Source organism: Echeneis naucrates, chromosome 13, assembly GCF_900963305.1.
Source record: "Echeneis naucrates chromosome 13, fEcheNa1.1, whole genome shotgun sequence".
Classification (NCBI taxonomy): Eukaryota; Metazoa; Chordata; class Actinopteri; order Carangiformes; family Echeneidae; genus Echeneis; species Echeneis naucrates.
In genome coordinates, this window is record NC_042523.1 from 7,810,972 (window position 1) to 7,832,914 (window position 21,943).

General features: G+C 42.3%; 1 protein-coding gene across 4 annotated transcripts in view; it reads right to left on the reverse strand.

Moving 5' to 3' along the window:
• The window catches only part of stard13b (StAR related lipid transfer domain containing 13b), a 55,433-nt gene that overhangs the window by 27,680 nt on the left and 5,810 nt on the right, over positions 1 to 21,943 (reverse strand). For 2 of the 4 annotated variants that reach the window (XM_029517523.1, XM_029517522.1), the window contains 3 exons: positions 19,784 to 19,927; positions 18,587 to 18,733; positions 13,808 to 13,841 (listed from right to left, as the gene is read on the reverse strand). In XM_029517523.1, the coding sequence (XP_029373383.1) occupies positions 13,808 to 13,841; positions 18,587 to 18,733; positions 19,784 to 19,927 (325 nt within the window). Of the gene's footprint in view, positions 1 to 1,523; positions 1,953 to 13,648; positions 13,747 to 13,807; positions 13,842 to 18,586; positions 18,734 to 19,783; positions 19,928 to 21,943 lie in introns of those variants that run through there. The other 2 variants (XM_029517527.1, XM_029517525.1) reach the window with 2 other exon arrangements.

A 21,943-nucleotide genomic window follows, 5' to 3' on the forward strand; every position in this document is an offset into this window, starting at 1 on the left:
CATATCGTCCAGCTCAAGGCCTCATGACTGCAGGAGCTGCTTGATGCATGGCACTCATCGCTGAGATACACACTGTATAAGGAAGAGCATGCAAGTTCAATGTGTCAGATATCCAGTAAACGCAGCGCTCAGCTGCTGCACCAGTGATGTGCCTCAGCAGGCTGCATAGCTGAGGCCAGCATGTATCAAACTTCATGCACAAACTACACAACATTGTGTGAAAGTTGACCAGCAGCTTTGAACCCAGCCAAACACAGACAACCCACCAGTGAGAGGAGACACGGATATGTCACACACCATCTGCTCTCTATTTAGATGACTTCAGTGCTGAAAGTGAAGATTTGTAATTCAAGTGTTGCGTTCCACATGAAGATGACTTGAGGTCAACTCGCCTGTGCTCAGATGATTGCTCTCCCCAATGACTGTATCAAAGACCTGAGACACAGTTGTTGTAGGGGCATTAACTTCCAAACCTTCAGTGACTCTTTGATCTCAAAGCAACTTAAACATGAAATAAACATTTCTCACAAACGGAATAATTTGTCATTTATATTTCTTATATCTTTATGGAGGATGTGCAAATGTTTGTCTATAAGCGAAACATTGTCCAGAGACTCAGGTGCATTTAGGATGCTTAACTTAATATGCAAAGACGACTACGGGTGCAATAGTGTCATAACTGATATTAATAATTAAATAAAAAATAATAAACACAAACATTTTAATATTGACGGAAATGACAATGGCTCTCATCCTCAACGCAGGAATCTTTCCAAAATGCAGAGCTATCTGACTGACTGAGACCTGAATTTTACATAAATCCAGGGTTCCTCTCCCTGAATTCCCTAAAATCAAGGAACACAGATGTTTTCCTCTGCCAGACCCAAAGAACACATCAGGTGTGCATTCTCAGTCAGCGTGATTTACATACATCTAGACGCACAAAAGGCCCTGCAGAAATATAAATTGTAAGCAACGTAAGACACATTCCTTTGAAAACATTTTAAACTTTCAGTTCATCAGCCAAGTCTACACAGTATGTGCCTCATATCGTCCAGCTCAAGGCCTCATGACTGCACTCAAAAGGCCTACAGATATTTAAGAACATGATTCACACTCAGATTGAAATATTGACAGGAGTGACAGTGACCCTCATCTGTAATGCAGGAAACCTTCCAAAGCACTGAATAAAAGCTGCTCGTCAGCGCCACCACGCGGTGTTTGCAGACACACGCTCTGCCCTCATGGATAAAGTTGGTGTCACATCCGGACAGCAGATAAAACATTGCTCAGGATTTCCTACACGTGTGCAAAAAAAACAAAAAAAAACAAAACTGTTGTGTGCTGAATAACGTCGCTCGGTATTTCAGTTCACGACAGCAGGAATCGCATTACTAACACTGCTTAGAACGCGTGTAGATAATTAACATGTATTCTTCGGCTGGACTTATTTATATAAGAGAATAAATCTGACAGATTAATGACACTGACACTGTCAGATGAAGGTGTCGGCGGTCACTGACCTGCCACCCTCCGCTCCCGGACGTTCCTCCACAGCAGATCCCAGGCTTTGGACGTGGAGCTCCGCAGCTGCTGGCTCAGAGACCGCCGCAGCTTCAACTTCGCCGAGTTCCTTCTAGATGTCATCGCCAATGCTCCCCTCGGACATAATAACTGAACCTTCCTCGTCCCGCACCAAACCCCGCCAACTTCAAGCGCAACACAGATTTGAATGATAAATAAATAAATAAATGAAATGTGTCACTTTTCCCTGTTTTCTGCTACTGGATCAGCAGGAGCGTCTCCGGTGAGCGGGCGTCAGGCGGACCTGTCAACATCTCCTGAGGGGGGAAATGCTGGAAATACTCCTCTCGATCACAAATCGATAACAACAACAAAAGAGTGGTAATCATTAAGACGGACGTTCACACTTCACACCAGATGTGTGTGTACGTGCGGCTGTGTGTGTGTGTGTGAGGGGGGAAAACTCACAGGGAGCGCTGAACATCGTGGTGCATTTTTGTACTGTGGGAAAAATGGGAATCACCAGCCCTTGAGGCGGATTATCCAGAAAAATACTTTTGCCATCTGCTACTATTTATTGGGATAGCTCAATAAGCATGTATCACTAATTCCTTCTTTGAAACTAGCCTATGCGCCGATTGAGTCAGCTTTGAAAGCATTTCCACGAAAACCAGTTAGTTTAGAATTTAAAAAAGTTAGTTTAGGATTTAAAAAATCCTTCCGGTGTACTTGGCAATATTGTGATCCGGGAACCAACAATGTATTAAGATGGTGTCTAAGGTTGAGTTCTCTTTCAATCTGCTACAGAAGCAAGATGTATCAAATCTCCGAGGTACAAGTTCACTGAATCACCCAAACACCGGATAAAGGTTCCAACCATAGCCCGTCATAGACTTTACGTTGAACACCTGAAGGCATCACAAGAGGCAATACCCCAGAGCCACGATTTATATACGTAGACACGCTCTCTCTCTCTCTCTCTCTCTCTCACACACACACGTCTCAAATGACACGATTTCAAACCAAGCGTTTACGCACCAATCCTGTCTGACCCTTCAGTATCATCCCCACAACAATGAGACGTGACACACACACACACACACACACACACACTACATTACACTAATGTTCCGTTCCTGACATTTGTATGTTGTTGTATATGTGTGCATTGGTCATCAATAACGCACATACAATGAAATCACCTGCATATTAAATGGTACCTTGAAATAGTATTTTGGTTATTGTAAAAGTTTGTCATGTGTATTGACTTTAACCTCCGCAAGTAGGATGCTCATTATTTGTCAAAAATAAGTGATTGCCATGGACAATTTTCAAGCTACTATGAGGACTTTGACCTAAATTTCACAGGGAAATGTCATCTATTATTTTAAGGCCTGATGAGAATTCACTGAGTGCTCTCCCCCACACACCCCTGGAAGATTAGAGCTGGTGCACCCTTCCAAAGAAAACACTGGTTCACTTTCAGCACCATTTAGCTTTGTTGTCACAATATGTTGTGCCGCAGAAGCCGAAAGAGAAAAACAACTTCTCTCCTAGGACTGCTGCTACCTTCAAGACAGCGATGTCAGTTGTCATTACACTAAAATTATTTTAGGAATTTCCTCCTATTATTGAAAGCCCATTCAGGCAGCACATGACCTAAGAGCCAAGATATCACATCGGGCAGTATTAATTTCTCGGCCACCAGCTGGGGTTACTGTTATAACAGGTTTCGTACCATTATAAACAGAGTGACTGGCTGGAGATTGACAGTTTCTTAAATTAGTAAACCTCAGCTGACCTCAGCTTGGCCTCTCTGTATGAAGCTGAGCTAACAGGACTTCATTTCAATAAGGATAGAAACCCCATTTGCCACCGAGGGGACGGGTGAGTTACACATTATTACAAGGTCACACAGCGAGATACTAGAGTGCCAGAGATGTGTGCAGCTGAGAAAAGAATATTAATGAGGGGCTCAGTTTTCCAGTTTTGCTCTGTCTAAAACTAAAAATGATGGAGGCAGGGAGACCAAAGACCTGTAAGACACAGAGTGTGGATCCGATTTTATACTCCTTGTGAGATGAAAAAAATATCAATCCACATTTTCCAGATTTAAAACTCACACTTAAACATCAAAGACTGAACTTTTCCTCCGGCAAAACATCAAAACCTTCTTCGCGTTCACAGCTCAGAAACTAAACGAATCTCGAAGTGTGACAGCTTTTCATCCGTATTTAGTTGGACACCACTGAATTTGTCACCTTTATTCTTGGGTTTGGCAAGTCACAGGAATGAAAGATGCGTCAGTGAATATAGATGATTTTTTCAGCGTGGGTCACAAGTCATGATCAGCATGGAGCTATTTCCAGCCTGGCTTGTTTGGGCCTCAGGCTAAAATGCAGCTTGGAGGACAGAAAATACACACACACCCACACACACGCACACAGTTGGGTAGAGAACCTGTTTAATTAGGTCCGGTGGCTTCTCAGGAAGGGTCAGGGTCAGCGACTTGTCCTATGCTGATCACGTGAATCAGGAAGTTCACAAGTTAACAGGTGGTTAACTTAATTATAATTCTGTAAATTAAACCCAAAACCAAAGTGAATGGAGTTCATCTTAATTAATCTTTTTTCCTACAAAACTGAAGGCAGTAACTTACCAAAGAAGCTTTCTAATATTATCCGTTGATCATCTAACTAATCCGTTGACTGATTTAGAATGACATGTGCTAAAAACAGGATAATGAATGAGTGTATTAGATGTCAGAGTTGTAAACAAGGCATCAATCTCCAGGCTCGGTCACTGACAAGGCTGGAATGGACAGACAGACAATACCGTCCCTGTCAGTGAGAGTGATGGAGGAAGTGCTGCAACAAGGTTCTGACCTCTCTCAACACGAATCACCCGAGAGGCAAACACTGCCACACCGCTCTGCCTCTCCGCTCTCCCTCTGAAAAGACCGCCCTCGCGCATTAAACATGGGCATTATCGGAGTGAGGATCATTGTGGCCAGACGATGACTTAGCCTCTGGAGGTCCTTTGCTGTGGAAGTAATGGCAGATGCTCGGAGAGGAAACATCAGTCAGCTTGAGAATGTTTTTCCTTTGCTGACTCACCCACTTGTTTGTTTTGGCCGTGTAAGTTTTAGAGAGCATTTGGTTTTCCTAAAAAAAAAAAGAAAAAAAAAAAGGCGCATTTTCTGGGCCAGTTTTAGCCCATCCTCTCTTCACATCTCTCTTTCCCATTCTTTTATAAACATGTGCACTTAAACACACATATTTGTGTCTGTGTGCACGCTGCCTGCATCGATGTTGGTGACTGATGTGGAATTCTGCCTCGTAGATGCAGTGGGAAAATCCCAGATGTGAGGAAACTGCTTTCTTCTGTGCGATTGGGTCATGTTGTTGGCCAAGAGGTCTTACACCAGGCTCCCTCAAATGGTCTGGGAGATTGCTCTTCCTAGCCTAATGGAAACAAGGCTCAAGGAGCACGGAGAAGGGAGAGTTCCCCTCCACCTCCACCCCAGCCCCTGAGGGCTTGTCCCAGGCATGTGCTATAAATTTCCTGACCATATATTCCCAAGTTGAGTTCAGTTTTCCAGAGGAACCACACATGTGGTGTATATCTGGGTTTAGATTATGGGGTTGGGGTAGGAGGAGCTGACTTTGGTCCCAATCCATTAAAGTGGCCACTAATTCTATTTTCTTAGAGGACCATCCATTGTAACGTCATGGTTTCTTCCTCAAGTGGAGTTAGTTCTGAAAAAAATCATTGATTTCCAAACTGATAATCAATTACATCAAAGCACAAAACATAAAAAACTGCATATTTTCATGACTCAACTGTTATTTTTATTCCAAATCTTGCCACCGCAGCAGTTTGTTACATAACATAACTACAACACAAAGTAGGATTAAAAGACAAAGCAACATTTAAAAAAATATATCTAAATCAATACGAAACTGTTACTGAAGTGAACGCTTGCAGGGGTCAAAGTTTGTATAAAGAGGCCAGAGGAATGTAAAACTGGCATGACAAGCGTATGTGGCTATTGTTTCATTGAATGACAAAGCATGTAATGCTGTCAGGTCTGAATCTGTTCGGGCTGCGTTGCCCACAAAAATGCATGGGAAAACATTTACACCACTGTCCAGCACCTGGTTTCTATTAGAGCAATAAGGATTTAATCACAGAGGTACATTTCTCTCTCACTCCCCCACTTATTTTCTCTTGTTTTTCTCACAAAGGTGGCAGATGCAGAAAATAAACTCATGTTGTGTTGATTTTGAATTATTTTCAAGCTGCTGGGAAGTCTTTTTTCTCACCAGGGTCTAATTTCCATTACCTTTCCAGTGATGGGAAGTGCACATTAACAAAGTTTCCCTCCACTGCACCTTCACAATAATCACCAATAAATACAGCGGACAAGATACAGCGTACTGTAGCATGACTGGAGCCTCTGCGGAAACAAATTCAAACAGGAAGTTGATGTTTATACTTCAAGGAGTCTCAAGATAGAAACTGCAGTAAAAGGTCTGACAAAGACCAAATTAGAAATGACAGCTGCTTTAACTTAAAAATTACAGCAGGGCTCAGCTCCTTCCTATGACAAATGTCTTACATATTCAGACCTGTTTGAAAGCGTTACAGTTTTCTCTCCAAAGATCTGTTGATTCTCAAAACACACAACATTTCCATTTAATAGAAACCATCATCATCTCTGGGAACACTATGAGTGCTCTTGGACTGCTTGCTTCCAAAACTGTGTTGTGCGGGAGAAAACTATTTTTGACCCATGAAGGAAAAAAAGAAGAAGATATTTTTAAACAAAGAAAAGCTTGATCATAGTTTCAAAATAATCACCATCATCATCTTCATCATTATCATCATGTCTCAGAGATCAGTGATTTAATGATGGCTTTTTTAAATGATGCATGTGAGGACTCTAACTGTTCTAATTGTCCGCTGCCAGCAATTCTGTCCAACTCATCAGCCGTGATAAGCTGGAAGTACAGTGCAGGTATTGTTTTCAAACGGAGACACAAACAAGTCCTGCTGGGCCCTTAACTTTTAAAGCTGGTGAGCCAGAGAGTGGAAAGGATGCAGGAAGTCTGCTCTGCCTCTGCCTGCTACTGCTCTTTGATTACTGAGCCAAATTGTTTAATCAGGTCTGAAACCACAAGAAAGCCGCAGTGCTACACTGCCCCAGGACAGAGCCTCTTTAAACATTGTGCCGTGTTTTTTTTTTTTTTTTTTTTTTTGGTTATATGGGTACAGCTATGTAAATCTCCAGTAGCTTGGTTACTCACAGGTTTGCTTCAGTGCAGGAAGACACAGTGTTTGGTGTGAGCTGTACCGCAGAGTGCTCGTCCAACCTGAGGATGTGGAAGAAAAGGCAGCAAGCCCAGCGGAGGCACAGACTTTTTGCCTCCTTGCAACATCTGGAATCTCTGTGGTTTATGTGGGAAATTTGGGAGGCCAGTGACAGAGAGTATGTGGTTACTGTATCTAAACCAACTCTGCGGAAATGTTCTTGGCTTGGAAACTGTGTGTGTGTGTGTGTGTGTGTGTGTGTGTGTGTGTACGCAAAAATACAGAGGGAGTGTTGAATTGGAGCAGCAGATTTGACAAAGGTTTGATTAAGAGTTGTTGTTTGGATTTACTTCTGGTAAAGTGGTGGGAATTCATACAAAAGGTACACAAACATACAGATGCACACACATACACACGCACACAAGGAGATAACAGGCTTAACCCTGTTTAGTCACTAACATCCTGGTGTGGGACCCTGCAGCAGTGTGGCCCTTCCTGTCTCATTACTTCCTAGATCTTGTTACTGCCTCCTTCTTTAGTTGGCAGCTGAGTGCTGGACCAACCTGTTAGCTTTTGTGTTGCTTCACACACACAGTGCTTGTCCCCTTGTGACTGGCCTGCATCCTGACGTGGCTGCCCACATCTCCTTCCACTTACTTTACAAAGCCCAGGCCTGAATTCCTCAAGAAACACACACACTGACACACACAGAAAACACTCTCACCTTGGTTTGTTTTGAGGAAGTTGCTCGCCAAAGGATTTATTGACTGCTTCCTGTCTAATTGGCAGCGTAGGTGTAATTATGGATCACAACAATAAATCTGTTTCCTCTCACTGAAATACATAAAACTGGCAGAAGCAGCTCAATGAATACACAATACAGCTAATAACAGGATTAAAACAGATGAAAACAGTTTTTAATAGCAATCAGTCATGTTCAAACAGGATGGGAGCTGTTCAACATGATGGGCTCATTACATGTGAGGTCCTTGGAGGCACTATTAAATGATATCTGTTATTCTATGTTTGATAACTGCAACAATTGTAAGGAAAATGTTGAAATTGCAATAAAAACGTTCAAATAATTTTGGATTGGGTTGCCCAAATAGTTTCTTTAATGTTTTCACAACCTTGACAAATTACTGTATATACAAAGAAAAGTCTAGAAATACTACCAGGCCTCTCTTTCTCCGTCTAACAGCCACACCGGCCTCTGCACTCAGGAAACCACAAGTCATTTTCCATCTTTCCATGTGTGGAATTTTTCGTGCACTCGTCATGCCAGCAGCACCCTTTATAGTCTGAGCTGGATCTACAAATGACGACTTGCTTATAAATTTAGCGCATGATGTCACTGATCTGGCACCTGTTAGGCAACGAGTAGACGGGGTGCGAAAAAGAACAGTACGATCTCACGAAAATGGATTTTCCTGCAGCTATAGGCAAACTTTAGATCAAGATATATTCGCAATGTCTCCCTCCATCTTAAAACACCCAAAGAGCTGAAAGAAAATAGGCACAACTGTATTCAAACATGGGCAATGGAGGTAAAATGTGCTACGCTGCGTTTTCCGTTCAGTATAAACGCCACATCTAATGCACCACACATGTTTCTGATGCAATAGAGAAGGAAGGACAGAGTCAGTGACACGTTCCCTTTTCAACCAAGTATGAAACGTCCTATGATGGTGATGTCCCAAGAATGCACCTACGTCCAAATGCTTTGTCTTATTTGTCAGTCTGTGGGCTGAATATAAACTGCAAGTGCATCCTAACTTGCAGGCTATCACTTGAATCTAGCAGTTCTTCAAAATAGTACAGAGTTAAAGGAGTAATTATGTAAAGGGGAAGTGTTGGCTTCAAAGAGTAAAGTGAAATTTGTAGGGTTTTTTTTTTTTTTTTTTAGCAATTTCTTTAATTATTTCTTCGCGTTTTAACCTGCATTAGTTTACAGGTACCTGTAGCTGTAGAGGCAGGGAGATTCAAATGATGACTGAATCTATGTGGAGAACTAATTAATTAAGAGAAAATTTAAGGCTACACAGTGTGTTTCCAACTCCATGGTAACAGGTTGAGGAAGTTCCTTTACTGTCTTAACATGATAATTCCCTGACAACAAACTCCAGGGCCCATTTAAGATGTGAAAGAACTTGACTGGACTGTGGAGCCCTGACCGCAGCATCAGCCTGCACCTTGGGGATGACCTGGACCGCTGACCGAGAGCCTGGCCTTGTCACCCAACATCAACGAGGGACCTCCCTAATGCTCTTGTGACTGCTAATCCCTGGAGTTGGCCAGTTTCCAACCTCCCGTGTGGCTTTTCAAGAAAGAGGGGGCTGATAAAGCAACATCACAACCCCCATGGTTTGGGAAATGCTCAACAAACACATTGATGTTGACATAATCTTCATCATATGTGTATTTGTTTAAATTTTGGATGAACTACAAGACTTCCAAAGATTAAAATGCACACTCATCATCTAATGTGTCTCCTAACAGTGCACAGCAGAGGCACGCAGTTAAAAGGCACCCACAAGTTTGTGTAATGGAGAAATGAGAAAAATTGTACTCTCCTAAAATGAACTATTCCTTTAAAAACCCTTTGGGAACTCTGTGACACTTAGCTAAGTTTGGACACATTTCTGCCACAACAATAAGATTTCCTAATAAAAACAGCAGTAACAGCAATGAGGCCAGGTCCCAAATGAAACTAGTGAACAACAACAGAGTTAATCATCCTGCTTGGAGCTCAAAACATCTGATCTACATCTGATTTCAATTTCACAGAGCCCCCTCTCACGTGCACCATTCTCTGATATCAGCAACCTAGGTATTGCAGGCTTTTTCATGTGTCCTCATTAGTTTCTAAGAAGCTCTTGTGATGTGTATATCACAGTTCCTAAAGGGTCTCCAGAGAGAAACAGTGTGGGGAAAGAAAGAGAGACTGCAGCTGTCTGAGGTCACAGTCGGCCCTCACCACCAGGCAGTGACCTGGGGTGAGACTGCATAGAGGCCCAGGCTATGAGAACAGCTGAGGAACATGCGGGAGTCAAAAACAGAGGAGATAACCCGGCTGTAATGCATTAGTGTCGTCAACATTATATAATACCTGCTGGTACTCATCTGTTGCTGCACTGATTTATATAGCCGTGAATTCTTATAGGGGCCCCAAAGAGGAGCCATCTCACAGTGAGATGGATGATCATATTGGCTGCTCTCATACTGTGGGAGTCGCAGTAAGCCTGGTGTTTGGCTGAAACTCCACAGCGCAATTAAACCAAATCACCAGGGCCTGCATTACATTCACTCTGTGTTCAGTGAAATAGTCCAGGGAGGTGCTGAGGTCAGGTATTTTTCCAGTAATAATCGTCAGGATGTGACATTGTCTTGAGTTACTGAAGGGAATGACTGCAGCAAAAAAAAACATGGACAAACACTTGAAGAAATGTATCTTCTGCAAACGTAACCAAATGAACAGGTAATCAAAGTCCAGGTAGGTCACAGCGCTGTTGATGCCAACTGACTTATGGTGCACAACTGGTGCCAAAACACAGCAGCTATGACAGGTCTTCATCAGAAGTGTAGCCAAAACACATGAATTTCACCCATACCATTTTGTTTTCATTTCCTGCCAGGCGGCCCCAGAGTTAGACATTCTTCTTGTTTCACACCCATCACATTTGCTATTCAGCTCATCTCCTTTTCACAGTCTACCAAACATGCCAAAGACTCTTATCTGACTGCCTGTCAGGCTGAACCTTGAGTTAAATGGCCCTGACGTCAGAATCAATAACAGCAGCAAGGCTGCATATATGGGAATCAATCATCAGGTGACATTTCACACTGACTGTGGAGGAAAGACAGAAATCGATAAAACACTGAAAAACTTCCCTTTTCTCTCCTTTTCTTCAGCACTTTAATGGAAGTCATTCATGTCACAGTGTGAGAGAGAGTTACTTACAACTGGAAGGGAGCCTCCTCGGGATTCACAAAGTTTCATCTTTGTTTTTCTTCTAATCAGTGGCAGGAGATTTCCACATTGAAAGTAGATTAGCATATTTATTCAGACAGAGGATCTGTGTAACTCAGTTTGAAACTGCTGGCTGAGTGGGAAGCCTTGGCCTGGCAGTTTGGGGCCACAGAGTCCTGTTAAAGCCCCACTTGTGTCATTTGGGAAGGTGATGTATATCATGACAAAAGTAAATGGCCATTTATTTATGCAAGTTAAGTCACGTGGGTTTTGCATAACTGCTTTTCCTCACACTTTGTCCCTCCTTCTGTTAGACACAAACACATTGTGGAAGAGCATACCATCCGTGCACAAAATCATCCAACACAAACTCTTTATCACGAAATATCTGATTTAGGCTGGACAGAGAAATGCAGCTTCCTCCGCTTTATCTGCTCTGTATTTCTGACAGGGAGCTGGCTGGACATGCAGAGTCCATTACTGCATTGACACTGCAGTTTCATTGTCTGTGTGACTGTGATTAACTTCAGTTAAGACAACAGGGCTTTAAGGATGAACATAACTGTTTCTTCTCCCCAGAGTGAGCCATTCATTTCTGCAATGCCATTAAAAAGGCAAAAGGGAACAGATTTCCATATAAATGATGCTGTGTGAGAGTGTGTAAGGCACTTAGAAAGAACCAGCATCTACTAAACTTGAAAAATGCTCTGTAAATGTTGAGTAATGGCCTCGAAAAATAAACATTTGAGAGGGTGGATTAAGTTTTTTCCCTCTCCATGGATCAAATCTTCTCTGAGCATATCCATATGTGGTTTTGGAATGGAGCCAGAGGAAAAACAAAACAACAAGTCAAGCGGGCTGAAAGGTCTCCTCTTTTTTCCATAGCTTAAATAAATAATAACAAGTAAAAGAGATTTGAAATCCCCAAAACAATTTCTGAAATCTCTGCTTACTATCTTATTTCTAAAGCAGCAATGTGCTTTTTATCAGTGTTAACTGTAAGACCAACAAATGGGCCATTGTTCAGCAGATTTCAAGGCTGTTAAAAGCATTGCAGTGATGAGTGAAATGTAAAGGAAGGAGAGGTTGGGGGGGAGAAAAAAAACCCAGCAGTTCCTTCCCGCTGTGCTGCTCCTTAAATCCCTGGAACAACAAGTGTCCACCTTTGCACTCACTAGAAGGATTATACATGTTATATGACGTGATAAATGTTCTGTAAACTATACAACAAGCCAACCATGCAGTAATAATACGGGGGAGGCTGCACAACAATGTAAACCGCTGCAACAATCTTTCAGATGCAAAATTGTCATTTCTCTTGAAGGTAAAGCATTTAAAATACATGGTTATGTTTTGAGTATTTCTATTGGAAACCATGAAATTTTATTTGCCTGCAGCTGTGTGTTCTTTCAAACAACACATGTGCAACTTAGAACCCCCCCCCCCCCCCCCCCCCCCAAAAAAAAAAAATAATAAGCCATACATGAGCAGCACGTACCATAATACATAATAACACTGCCGCGTCATTATTTAGGATGTAGAGTTAAATAATGTGCTTTCCTCTCCTGGACAATGTCATTTTAACAAGGTGGACAACATTGTTATGGTCAATACTGAGAACCATCTGGACGACTCTGTGTCATAAAAGAGGTCTCCTCAGCCCAGCTGTTCCTAATGTGGCTGACTCTTTGCCAGCTTTGTCCTTCTCACAGCATCACTCTACAAGTTCCTTTATCACCAGATTCCAATTGAACCCAGATGCTGATTTCATTTTCATGACGTCTAAATGAAGCTGACATAGACACTGACTCTGGACTGGTTCAATCAAGTTAAGATAACCAGCTAAAGCGAGCTAAATCCACAGCTGGCTATGGAAATCATTTAGGGGCGAAAAAACAAAGATAAATGTGTTTAAAGAAACTTTTATAGCTGTGTTGACAAACATGTTGATGTTACTCCTGGTGGTCTCGTACACAGGTTTCCAAGAATAAATTAGGAATGAGGAATGAACAGTCACAGCACATAGTTCATACACAACAGCGGACCACACATTAGTTAACTGTTGCATAAAAGTGACATGGAATTTTTCCAGACCGTAATGTCCACTTGTGCAGTGCCATCGTACACAACAGGGGTCATGTGAGAGTGCAACCTGAGCCTAAAATGGCATGTGACAAAATCCCACAGCTGCCCCCTGAGGGCCACATAGCACCAGGCCAAATATTTCCCCTCAGCAAAACAGAAACAATGATCTGGCACGCTGCCTAATTTTAACTACACACCACCATGCGACCAATATGTGGAAAGGCCTTGAAAGACCGCATGCTTGGACATTCTCTAGACCTCTGCTGGGCGGGCGGGCAGACGGGAGCTCGCCTGTGACACCTGTGGCCGTCAGTCTTATTAACATTGTCTGAGGCTTGAGTAATGTCCCTTTGCAAAACAGGACGCAGTACAGGATCAGCTTGCAAGAAGATTTTCATAGCATGCCAGAGAGCGAAGCAGCACTCCTTCAGTTACAGTACAGCACTGAAAAGGCTCTGAAACTGATCCAGATAGAATGGTTTGTCAACAAAGTTACTTTAAAAAAGTCATTAGTTACAATTACTAGATACTTATCCAAAAAGTAACTAAATTTGTTCGTCAGTTACAAATGATAAAACGCTATTGCGTTACTAAATGCTCAAATGTGGCTGAATGTGGAGCCCACCTCCACCCCTCTTTGGCTAATGGCTATGCTTCCATTTACTTCCACACACTGAGCAAAGAAGAAGCTACACACGCTGCACAGGTCGCAAGTAAACACAGACACACACACAAATTTTAGACTCTCCTTGCTACCTGAATTACTTGTTTGTGGAGGGTGACAAAGATGGAGGGTTGGGGTCAGAGATCAAAACCAGCTCCTTCCAGTGATAGTGTGAACCTGTGAGTGAGTGATAAAACCACACAGCGCCAAGAGAATTGGTAGTAAAAGCTTCAAAAAGTAATAAATCTTACCTGCACCTGCCGCATGAGTCATCTTACAAAACATCTGCAAAGCAAAAAGAAAGATGAAAATGTCAGTAACCTCAGCACAGTCAGTTGCTGTATACCTTGATGTGATCTTGAGCTGGAGTTAAATGAAACCATGGAGGACAGGAATGTGAGTGGCTTTTGTTGAATATAGATCCAGTCGAAAAGCTCAGACAAGCATTTGAAATTATTTGGCTGTAGAAAGCATTAAGAGACAGAATCAGTTCCTAGAACCCAAAATTAGAGGATGCCTCTGTGCATTTTTCAATAGTCAAATCACTGCCATAATGATAAAGTCAATGAAGAGTCTCCAAGGCGGTAATGCTGGTATTATCTGGCTCTTATAAATCGGAGGCTGGTGGCAACTATTCCAATTTATCTCTTATCACTGCAGTAAGAAAAATTAACCATATGAAAACCACCAGGCGCTGTAAATAAAGCCACATATATTCCCCCAGGACACTGCTCCACTGTTGAAAATGGTGTTGTGTTACGAAGGAAAGGGAAGAGAAGATTCATGCAGACTGCGATAAAACATTTTCTTGAAACTGTGGTAAGCACATATTTTGGCTGTAGAGTTTGGAGGAGTAAAAGCAAATCCCCAATCTGGACCATTCAGGATGGCTTCCCTTCCTGTGCCTAACTCTCTCCTGCATTTCCCTCATGTGCCCCACTGTTCTGATTTACGCTCTTGTTTGCTTGCCCCATTGCCACATTTTTCCACAAACAGAGACAATATGCAGCATAAACTCCAAGCCTGCCTGTGACCGTTCTTCGTGACGGTCAGTTGGCAATCTGCCCACACAACGTGATTCCAACTTCTACCAATATATTTGCAAAGGTTAAGTTGGACACCAAACAATAAGTTAGTTGTGGACTGCATGTATCATGAAGCCTGAGGACCCGCAGCGTTGTCATGGCAACAGAAACACTTGCAAAGAAGAAGGACTTGGCTGGACGGGCGACCTATATGGCCTCCTCTTCGCTGTGACAACAAAGAGGAACTGATTGGCTGGATTGAACAGGACAGGTGGTTTTGTTGGCAGGCTATCTGTCTTCGTTACACGCTTTCTTGACACTTTTCGGGTACATGGCAAGTGAGGTGAGTGGGCACCTAGCAGACAGTTTTAGATTCATTCAAATCAGGACAAAGATTAAAAGCAGAGGAAAAGTCAAAGCCAAGAAATTTCTGGCAGGTCTCAGCCCTAATCCACTTGGGGTGTCCGTTGGGATCCAGGGATGGCAAGCCCAACCCTTTGGATCAGCCTCGGCACAAGAACCAAACTGTCTGACTCTTAGTCAACAGGGGGAAATACAAATGCAGCTCATAAAAAGTATGACTCATGCCCTTATATATTAATTTTTGCCTCTGTTTAAACATAGAAGAGCTCAACAGGGCCTCTGAAAACTATGAGGTGCGGCAATTGAAGTATCCCTCATTATTGACTGTGAGATTTGCCACAGTCTGGCAGAATTTCATCACAATACCTGTGTAGCTGAGCTCAAAGGTTGGGTTTAATGTACGGAAACACTGGGTGATTATCTCTGTCCCTTAAAAATCATATGTGTCCTTGAAGATGGGGGACAGGGTTGTCTTATGTAAATATGATGGACCTGATATGTTACTCCCCAAAGACCAACTCTAGACCCAGTTTCAGAAATAAACTTGGGAAAATTAGCACTCCAAAAACCAGATGCTGGGCCCCAGAGGAGATGTGCCGATTTGACGAGACTTCAAAGGCTCAAATACATCATTCTTTTTCTCTTCCTCTCTTGCCAGCCAAGAGAAAATATTTCATTCTGGTAAGCTCTAGCCCACTTTAAACACACATTGTCCTAGTTTGGTCCAACTGCAGTCAGATGGCCGACACATGTCCAAGGTTTCAGGTCAAGAGAAGTATGATCCTCCGCAGAGGACCAGCAAAGAGTCCTTTTTGGGACTGTTGTCAGAGGGGTGACTGCCCCTTGCTTACACCAACAAGGGTGTTTATATGGAGTGACAGGCCTGTTTGAGTGCAGGATAGCTACTGTCCCAGCACAAATGACAGCCCGCCTCAGAGTCAACAGGGCAGTTACGTGAACGGTCAGTCCAAAGCAGAAGCCCTCAACCCAAACACATCTCTATCAACCAATAATAGAACACCACGAACAGCTGGCTTCAACAAGAATGCTGAACAGCTTGTAAAGACAATAAATATTACATATTATAACAGATAATGCAAAAATATGTTTTCCCAGGACTTGTTTTGTCGAGCCAACTCCCCCTTATAATGACACAAAAGAAAAGAAAAGCAGCAGAGCCGCACATTTGAGAAGTTGTAAGTTGTGAAAATTTTTTGGCTTTTGTCTGGCAGGTGACTGCTTCTCCATCACTTCACAATATGTTGTTTTAAAGTAACAAACTGCTTGTCAATTTGAGAGCAATGACAAGCTCAGAGGAGTCAGAAAAGGGCCTTTTATTGTACAATACAGGCGCTTTAAAATGTTGTAGCCAAAACTTGGAAATTCCTCATTGAACTTATTAAAATGTCTTAAGATGATTTTAGTCACCGTGAAAGTGATGATATAAGGAATAAAGAAAGAAAAGAGAAAATCACATTCCAGTTAAGATTAGCTCAGCCTGCATGGCGCACAGCAGATAGAGGGAGATACGAGACACATTCCAGTTTCTACAGATTGTACGGAGGAATGAGACGGTCAGGGGATTTTCGGGCAGGTGCCAAAAACTTCAACTAGAAACGTCCACAAAACATCTCCAAGCTGTGACTGACTATTCAAACAGGGTGCTCTCTCACACGTCCAGCCCGTTTATTATTAGACTGCAACACTGTGATTCAATCTGTATCACATTCTCGCTCCTTGCTGTCAGAAGTTTCAGAGGGACTCCAGGGCTCTTATGTAACAGTTAGAGGGTGCAGAGAAGGAAAAAAAACAAAAAACAAACTTGAAATGTGCAGCACTGCTGATATATCATTTCGCCTAATTTTAGAAATGCTTCAGGGTCAATCCTAAATCAGAAGACGGGAAGGGATGGATATTTTGGGGTAGTATATTTAATTTGTAATCTGATGGAGAAATAAAGTCAGTGCTGCTTTTTTAAATGGACAGAACCAACTGGCCACTGGACATCACCTTTGCCCTACTACCCTCCAGTTGTACTAACTGCACATCTCACTTCAGCTGTGTGATACACATGAAATTAGAAAATTATTAGCATTCATGTCATTGTGAAATGGCCACATGTGAGCTCATTAAACTCAAGATTACAGTGCAGCCAAAACACTCTTGTCTTTAACATCTGTCAACATTCCCAGCTGTCTTCGAGTATAGTTTTAACCTGTGCTGCTGTCAGTTTCAAGGGGCAGTTATGGCTTCCACAAACAGGTGATAGGTGGCATCCACTCTGAGGAGCTTCATCTCATCTGAAGGACCTGCTGCCCACAGACAAAAGTCTTTTCCTCCTTGAATCCTCTGTCTTACTGTGCTCAACTTGGCTTCACTCAAGTCTTTCTGGGCAAATGAAATAAAACTTCTACTACTATAATAGTACAGTATTAGTATATTACTATATTACAATATTACTATTCCACAGAACTAATATCAGAATGCTAAAAATGATTAGAAATAATGTGAGAATTTGGGAGGATCCTGGCAGTCTTTTTCTCACAAGCAGGTTGTTTGCCATCATGCTGCAGCAGAGCCACGGAGAGCACAAAGCTCAAGCTGAACAGCTTTGAATTTAAAGCTGCTCCGCATTCTCCAAATCCCTCAGTTGTCTGTTTCCTTTAGCTCTGCTTAACGGTGACATTTATATACTTGGGCCAGCAGAAGTGAGTGCTGCTTCCTTCAGAATGCCTAAGCTGGCCTTATTCGAAACACAAACCTCAAATGTTTACTGATATAGCGGGAAGAGCGGCAGTACTGGAGGGAATGTCACAATGGTGATGAATTTATCTGAAAATGAAATCTACATCTGCAATGTCATTTGGGATGCTCCCCCCCCCTCTGTCAACACAGAGATGTTGTGACATATGACTCAAAGAATGGGGTTGTGAAATGTAAGTCTCACTGAGTGTTATTTTACTCTTTATGGAAACTGATAAGAAAGCTCTTGAAAATATTTTGCGAGAGGATAAATTCTTTCTCTGATACAGTCATTCTGTTTTTATCTTGCAGCGTTCCACAGCGGTGTCTTTAACCCCAATTTATCCAGTGGAGCTACCCAGGTGTGAACGTGTCTGAATATGACTGGGGTATTTCTGTAAACGGTTAGGGTTAGGGTTAGTGTCCCTCGGTGAAACTTCCTTGAATAAATAAATAACAGGTTTATAACGGTCTCAAGTACTCTGATGTACTGCACAGGAAGGTTAAAGTTGTTGCTAAAACAAGGCTTTTGCAAATGAGTCATTTGATTTGATTCAATCCAGATAAAACTAACTTGCCATCAAACCAAAGATTTTAGAAAGAACGAATACTTGACACAAAAATAGACACAAAGTGAACAACGCCAAGAAAGAGCCTTGAATTAAGGAGATCTACTTTGTGCAATGCAGGAAGTAAACAGATCATGAAAGCCACCCAAAAATAATAAAGGAAGATATGAGCTGAAAAAGAAGTTGAGGACGCAAAGGATTTTAGCAGCTCACAGGCTAATTGAAATAGACTACAATACAGTATGCAGCAGGTTTACATGTTCTGTTCCATACACTGCATGAAATGATATCGACTGTGGTACAGAAAGCTGTGATGGATAGAGAAACCTACCGTCTTCTTGGTTCTTGCCCTTGTTCCCACTGAGCCACTGCGAGGAGCAGAAGGTCCGTCTTGCCTCGAACATACCCCTCCGTCTGGTCCTTGGAGAGTTCGGTAGTTCGGGTTTTGATTGAAAGTGGACTTTGTAACAGCACACCACTGCAACAACATCACAACAAAAATCAAGGCTGGGTCTGCCTGGCTGAGCAGACTGGGACAGGATGGTCTCAACGGTGGCCAGGCAAAAAGAAAACAAGAGGCTGAGGTCAACGGCTGGGGAAGTGAAATCTCCACTCTCAATTCAGCTTGACAGAGGCACACAAAGGAGCCTGTATGTGTGGATCTTCTTTTGAGAGGACAGAGATTATGACCTTGTCAAATATCCCAGTAAAGATGTCTTGTCTTGCCCAGTCGCCTGTCATTAGTTAAAGCAAGCGATAGTGAATGCTTGGGATGGTTATGCAGATGCCTGGGAGGCATGTAAACCTCTGTCAACCATTCCTAATGGGCCAAATCATACCAAGACCCTTCCAGTACAACGGCTCCTCTGTGTGATACAAACATATGAAGCCCAAAAGAGCACTTTTGTTCCCGAATGCAAACTCTAGTGGGATATTTCATGAAACATGCCTCCATGAGAAGGGCTCTGTTTAGGAACAGAGTTGCATGGTCCCAGTCACAGCTACTCAAACACAACAGCTGTCTGTTCCTGCCATTCGACTCAGACCTGATAAACCACTGCAGACTCCACTTTCACGACTAAGAGCGGCACACCTACATCATAAAGCAGGTTCAGCGCAGTGAGACCCTCTAAGATGCCCCGATGAAGCCTGTAGTGCTGCAGACAGACTACGTCTACAGACGTGTGAGCAGCTCACACCAGATCAATACCAGGTTTTTGGGGTTACCATCCGAAACACAATGTGCAACACTTTTTTAAAGACTGTCCAGGGTATAAAGATCTGCTGAACACCTGTCACTTATAGGGCTAATAATCCAATGGGATTTTCTCTCAACAGAGCAAAGTAAATTGATTTAGTCAAGTTTAAAAAGCATGACCAAGTATGCAGTGTACGCCTCACAGGAATGCATACAGCACCGTGACAGCGCACATATCATTAGGTACTGGAATTTAAACGTCTGCTGCTTTACAGACACAGAACATACACAGTAAATTTGTAATGCCAGGCTGTGTGAACACAGTCTCACCTGTTTCTTGCGGGTGGTGCAGGGTGTGTTGGAGGGTGACGAACTCGCACTCAGAGCCTCCTCTATATCCAGGTTAAGTTGATCCAGTTTCCTCATCAGATGGATCATTGATTCTGACCATGGAGACTTGACCTCCGGAGACTCCTGTGGGCAATCAGTTCAGAACCAAGATGAGTGAGGAACAGCCACCCTGTTGATACAGTCCTGATGACTTTGGCATTATTGGATCTTCTTCTGTCCCAAACACTGTTTGTTTGCAAACTTGGTGAAGCTTTGATCACAATTACTCTAAAGATTTTTGTTTTTTTACACTGAGCCAGACATACATTTTTGCCATTCTAAGTTCCCCAAATTTTTAGGTGAAAATTGTATGTACTGTATGAATGTACTGTCTTCTGCAGCATATTGTCTGCTTTTTTTTTGTTGTTGTTGTTGTTGTTATCAATCCCATACAGCATCACACTATCTTGCTGTAGACCGTGCACACACAATAGTATGTACAGGAGTCTGAGGTTAATGCCACACTGAGTTATCAACGCTTCATTGTTGAGTATATCGATTTATGCTACAGCTAAACTTCATGAAAATCAAAGATTTCAAAAGTGCAGTAAAAGTGAAAGTTCATTGGTTTGTCTAGTAACTGTCTATTGTCCATGTTACCCTTGTTTGACACATGAGAGCTTTTTAAGGTAAACAGAGAGTACCTGTCAATTCGCCACACTGCCCTAAACTCAGAAAAGAGTTACAGGAAAAACCAAAAAAGTATATTGTAAATTGCAGATGCTACGGCAGTGAACCACGCTTCTGCCGCACATGGAAATGTGATCTTCTCAGCCGCTTCACAGGGTGAAAGAGCAAAGCAGTGGGGGCTCCAGACATGTGTGCCATACAGAGGATGATGGAATTCCCTGCACTGGCTTTCACTGCTCTCCAGACACACAACATATATAAATAGACCATCCTCACAGACAGGAGCTGTGTCTGAGGATTTGGAGGCCCCGCCTCATAAATCATCACGATACACCTCAGCCACCGAAGCATAAATTAACCGTGTTGTGAGATTTGAGTGTGTGTGTGTATGACCCTGCCTATAGTCCTGGAGAGGATCACATGCTTCAGACTCAACAGCTTTCTAATGGATCCTTCAAGAATCACAGTTTGAATTTTTCTGGATGATCTCTCTTGCAGGTTGTTCCGAAATGTTTGACATAATCGTAATCCCCTAATTTCTTAGGAAGCTGTTTATATAGCTGTCATCTTGATTGAAATGTCTTCTCTGAGTTTTGTCTGTCAAGGCACTGTATTTAAAATGTCTCCTGTGGACGATATAACAGAGAGCTAAATCTGGTCTTTTTATAGCCTGTCATCCTTTAATGTTGACCTACATGGACAGTTAATAATTCCAGTTGCTTTCATCAACCACCATCAAAATAAAATGGTCATAAATGGTCAATAAATGGTCAAATTAAATAGAAAACAAGATAGCCATTAATTGATTTCCTAGCAATTAAATCAATTGAAAGCGTGACTGGGCCTCACTTATTGTGGGTCATTTTCAAATCAAGTAATTTTCCATTGATAGCATCATGCCCCTAAATGGGCAATCTTTTCATTCAACGGACTCATCAATAGCTGTTCTGATGGGAAATCCCAACAGTGTCTCAACGGGGCGTTGCCTTAATGTGAGGTTAAATTTAAATTTTTTATGTTTTTAATTTGGAAAACAAATACATCACTTGCTTTAACATTTTCATGGCTTGACTAAAAATATGCAGAGTATGAAAATGGAAAACTGGGTCCAAATGAGGACAGGTGATTTGTGATTTCATGTGAGTGTGAGTGTTTGTAAACGCTTTATAATCCATAATCGGTGGTTTTCTCAGTGACTGTTACCATTCAGCTATTTTAAGAAATCACAAACAGTGATCAGTCTTCTAAGTTTGGTGACACATGCTTTTGTAAATGTTGCAAATGTCTGTATGGTTTCCACAACCTACAAATCATTTGAATTACATGACAAATTTAGGCACTAACACAGTTACATTTTGTTGCATTCTCTCTAAATTGGGAAAATTTAAGGGCTGAGGCACCAGTCGATCTCCCCAGCCAGCTGACCACCCATGGTCAGCTGACTGGCACTGGAAGAAAGTGCCTTTTTTC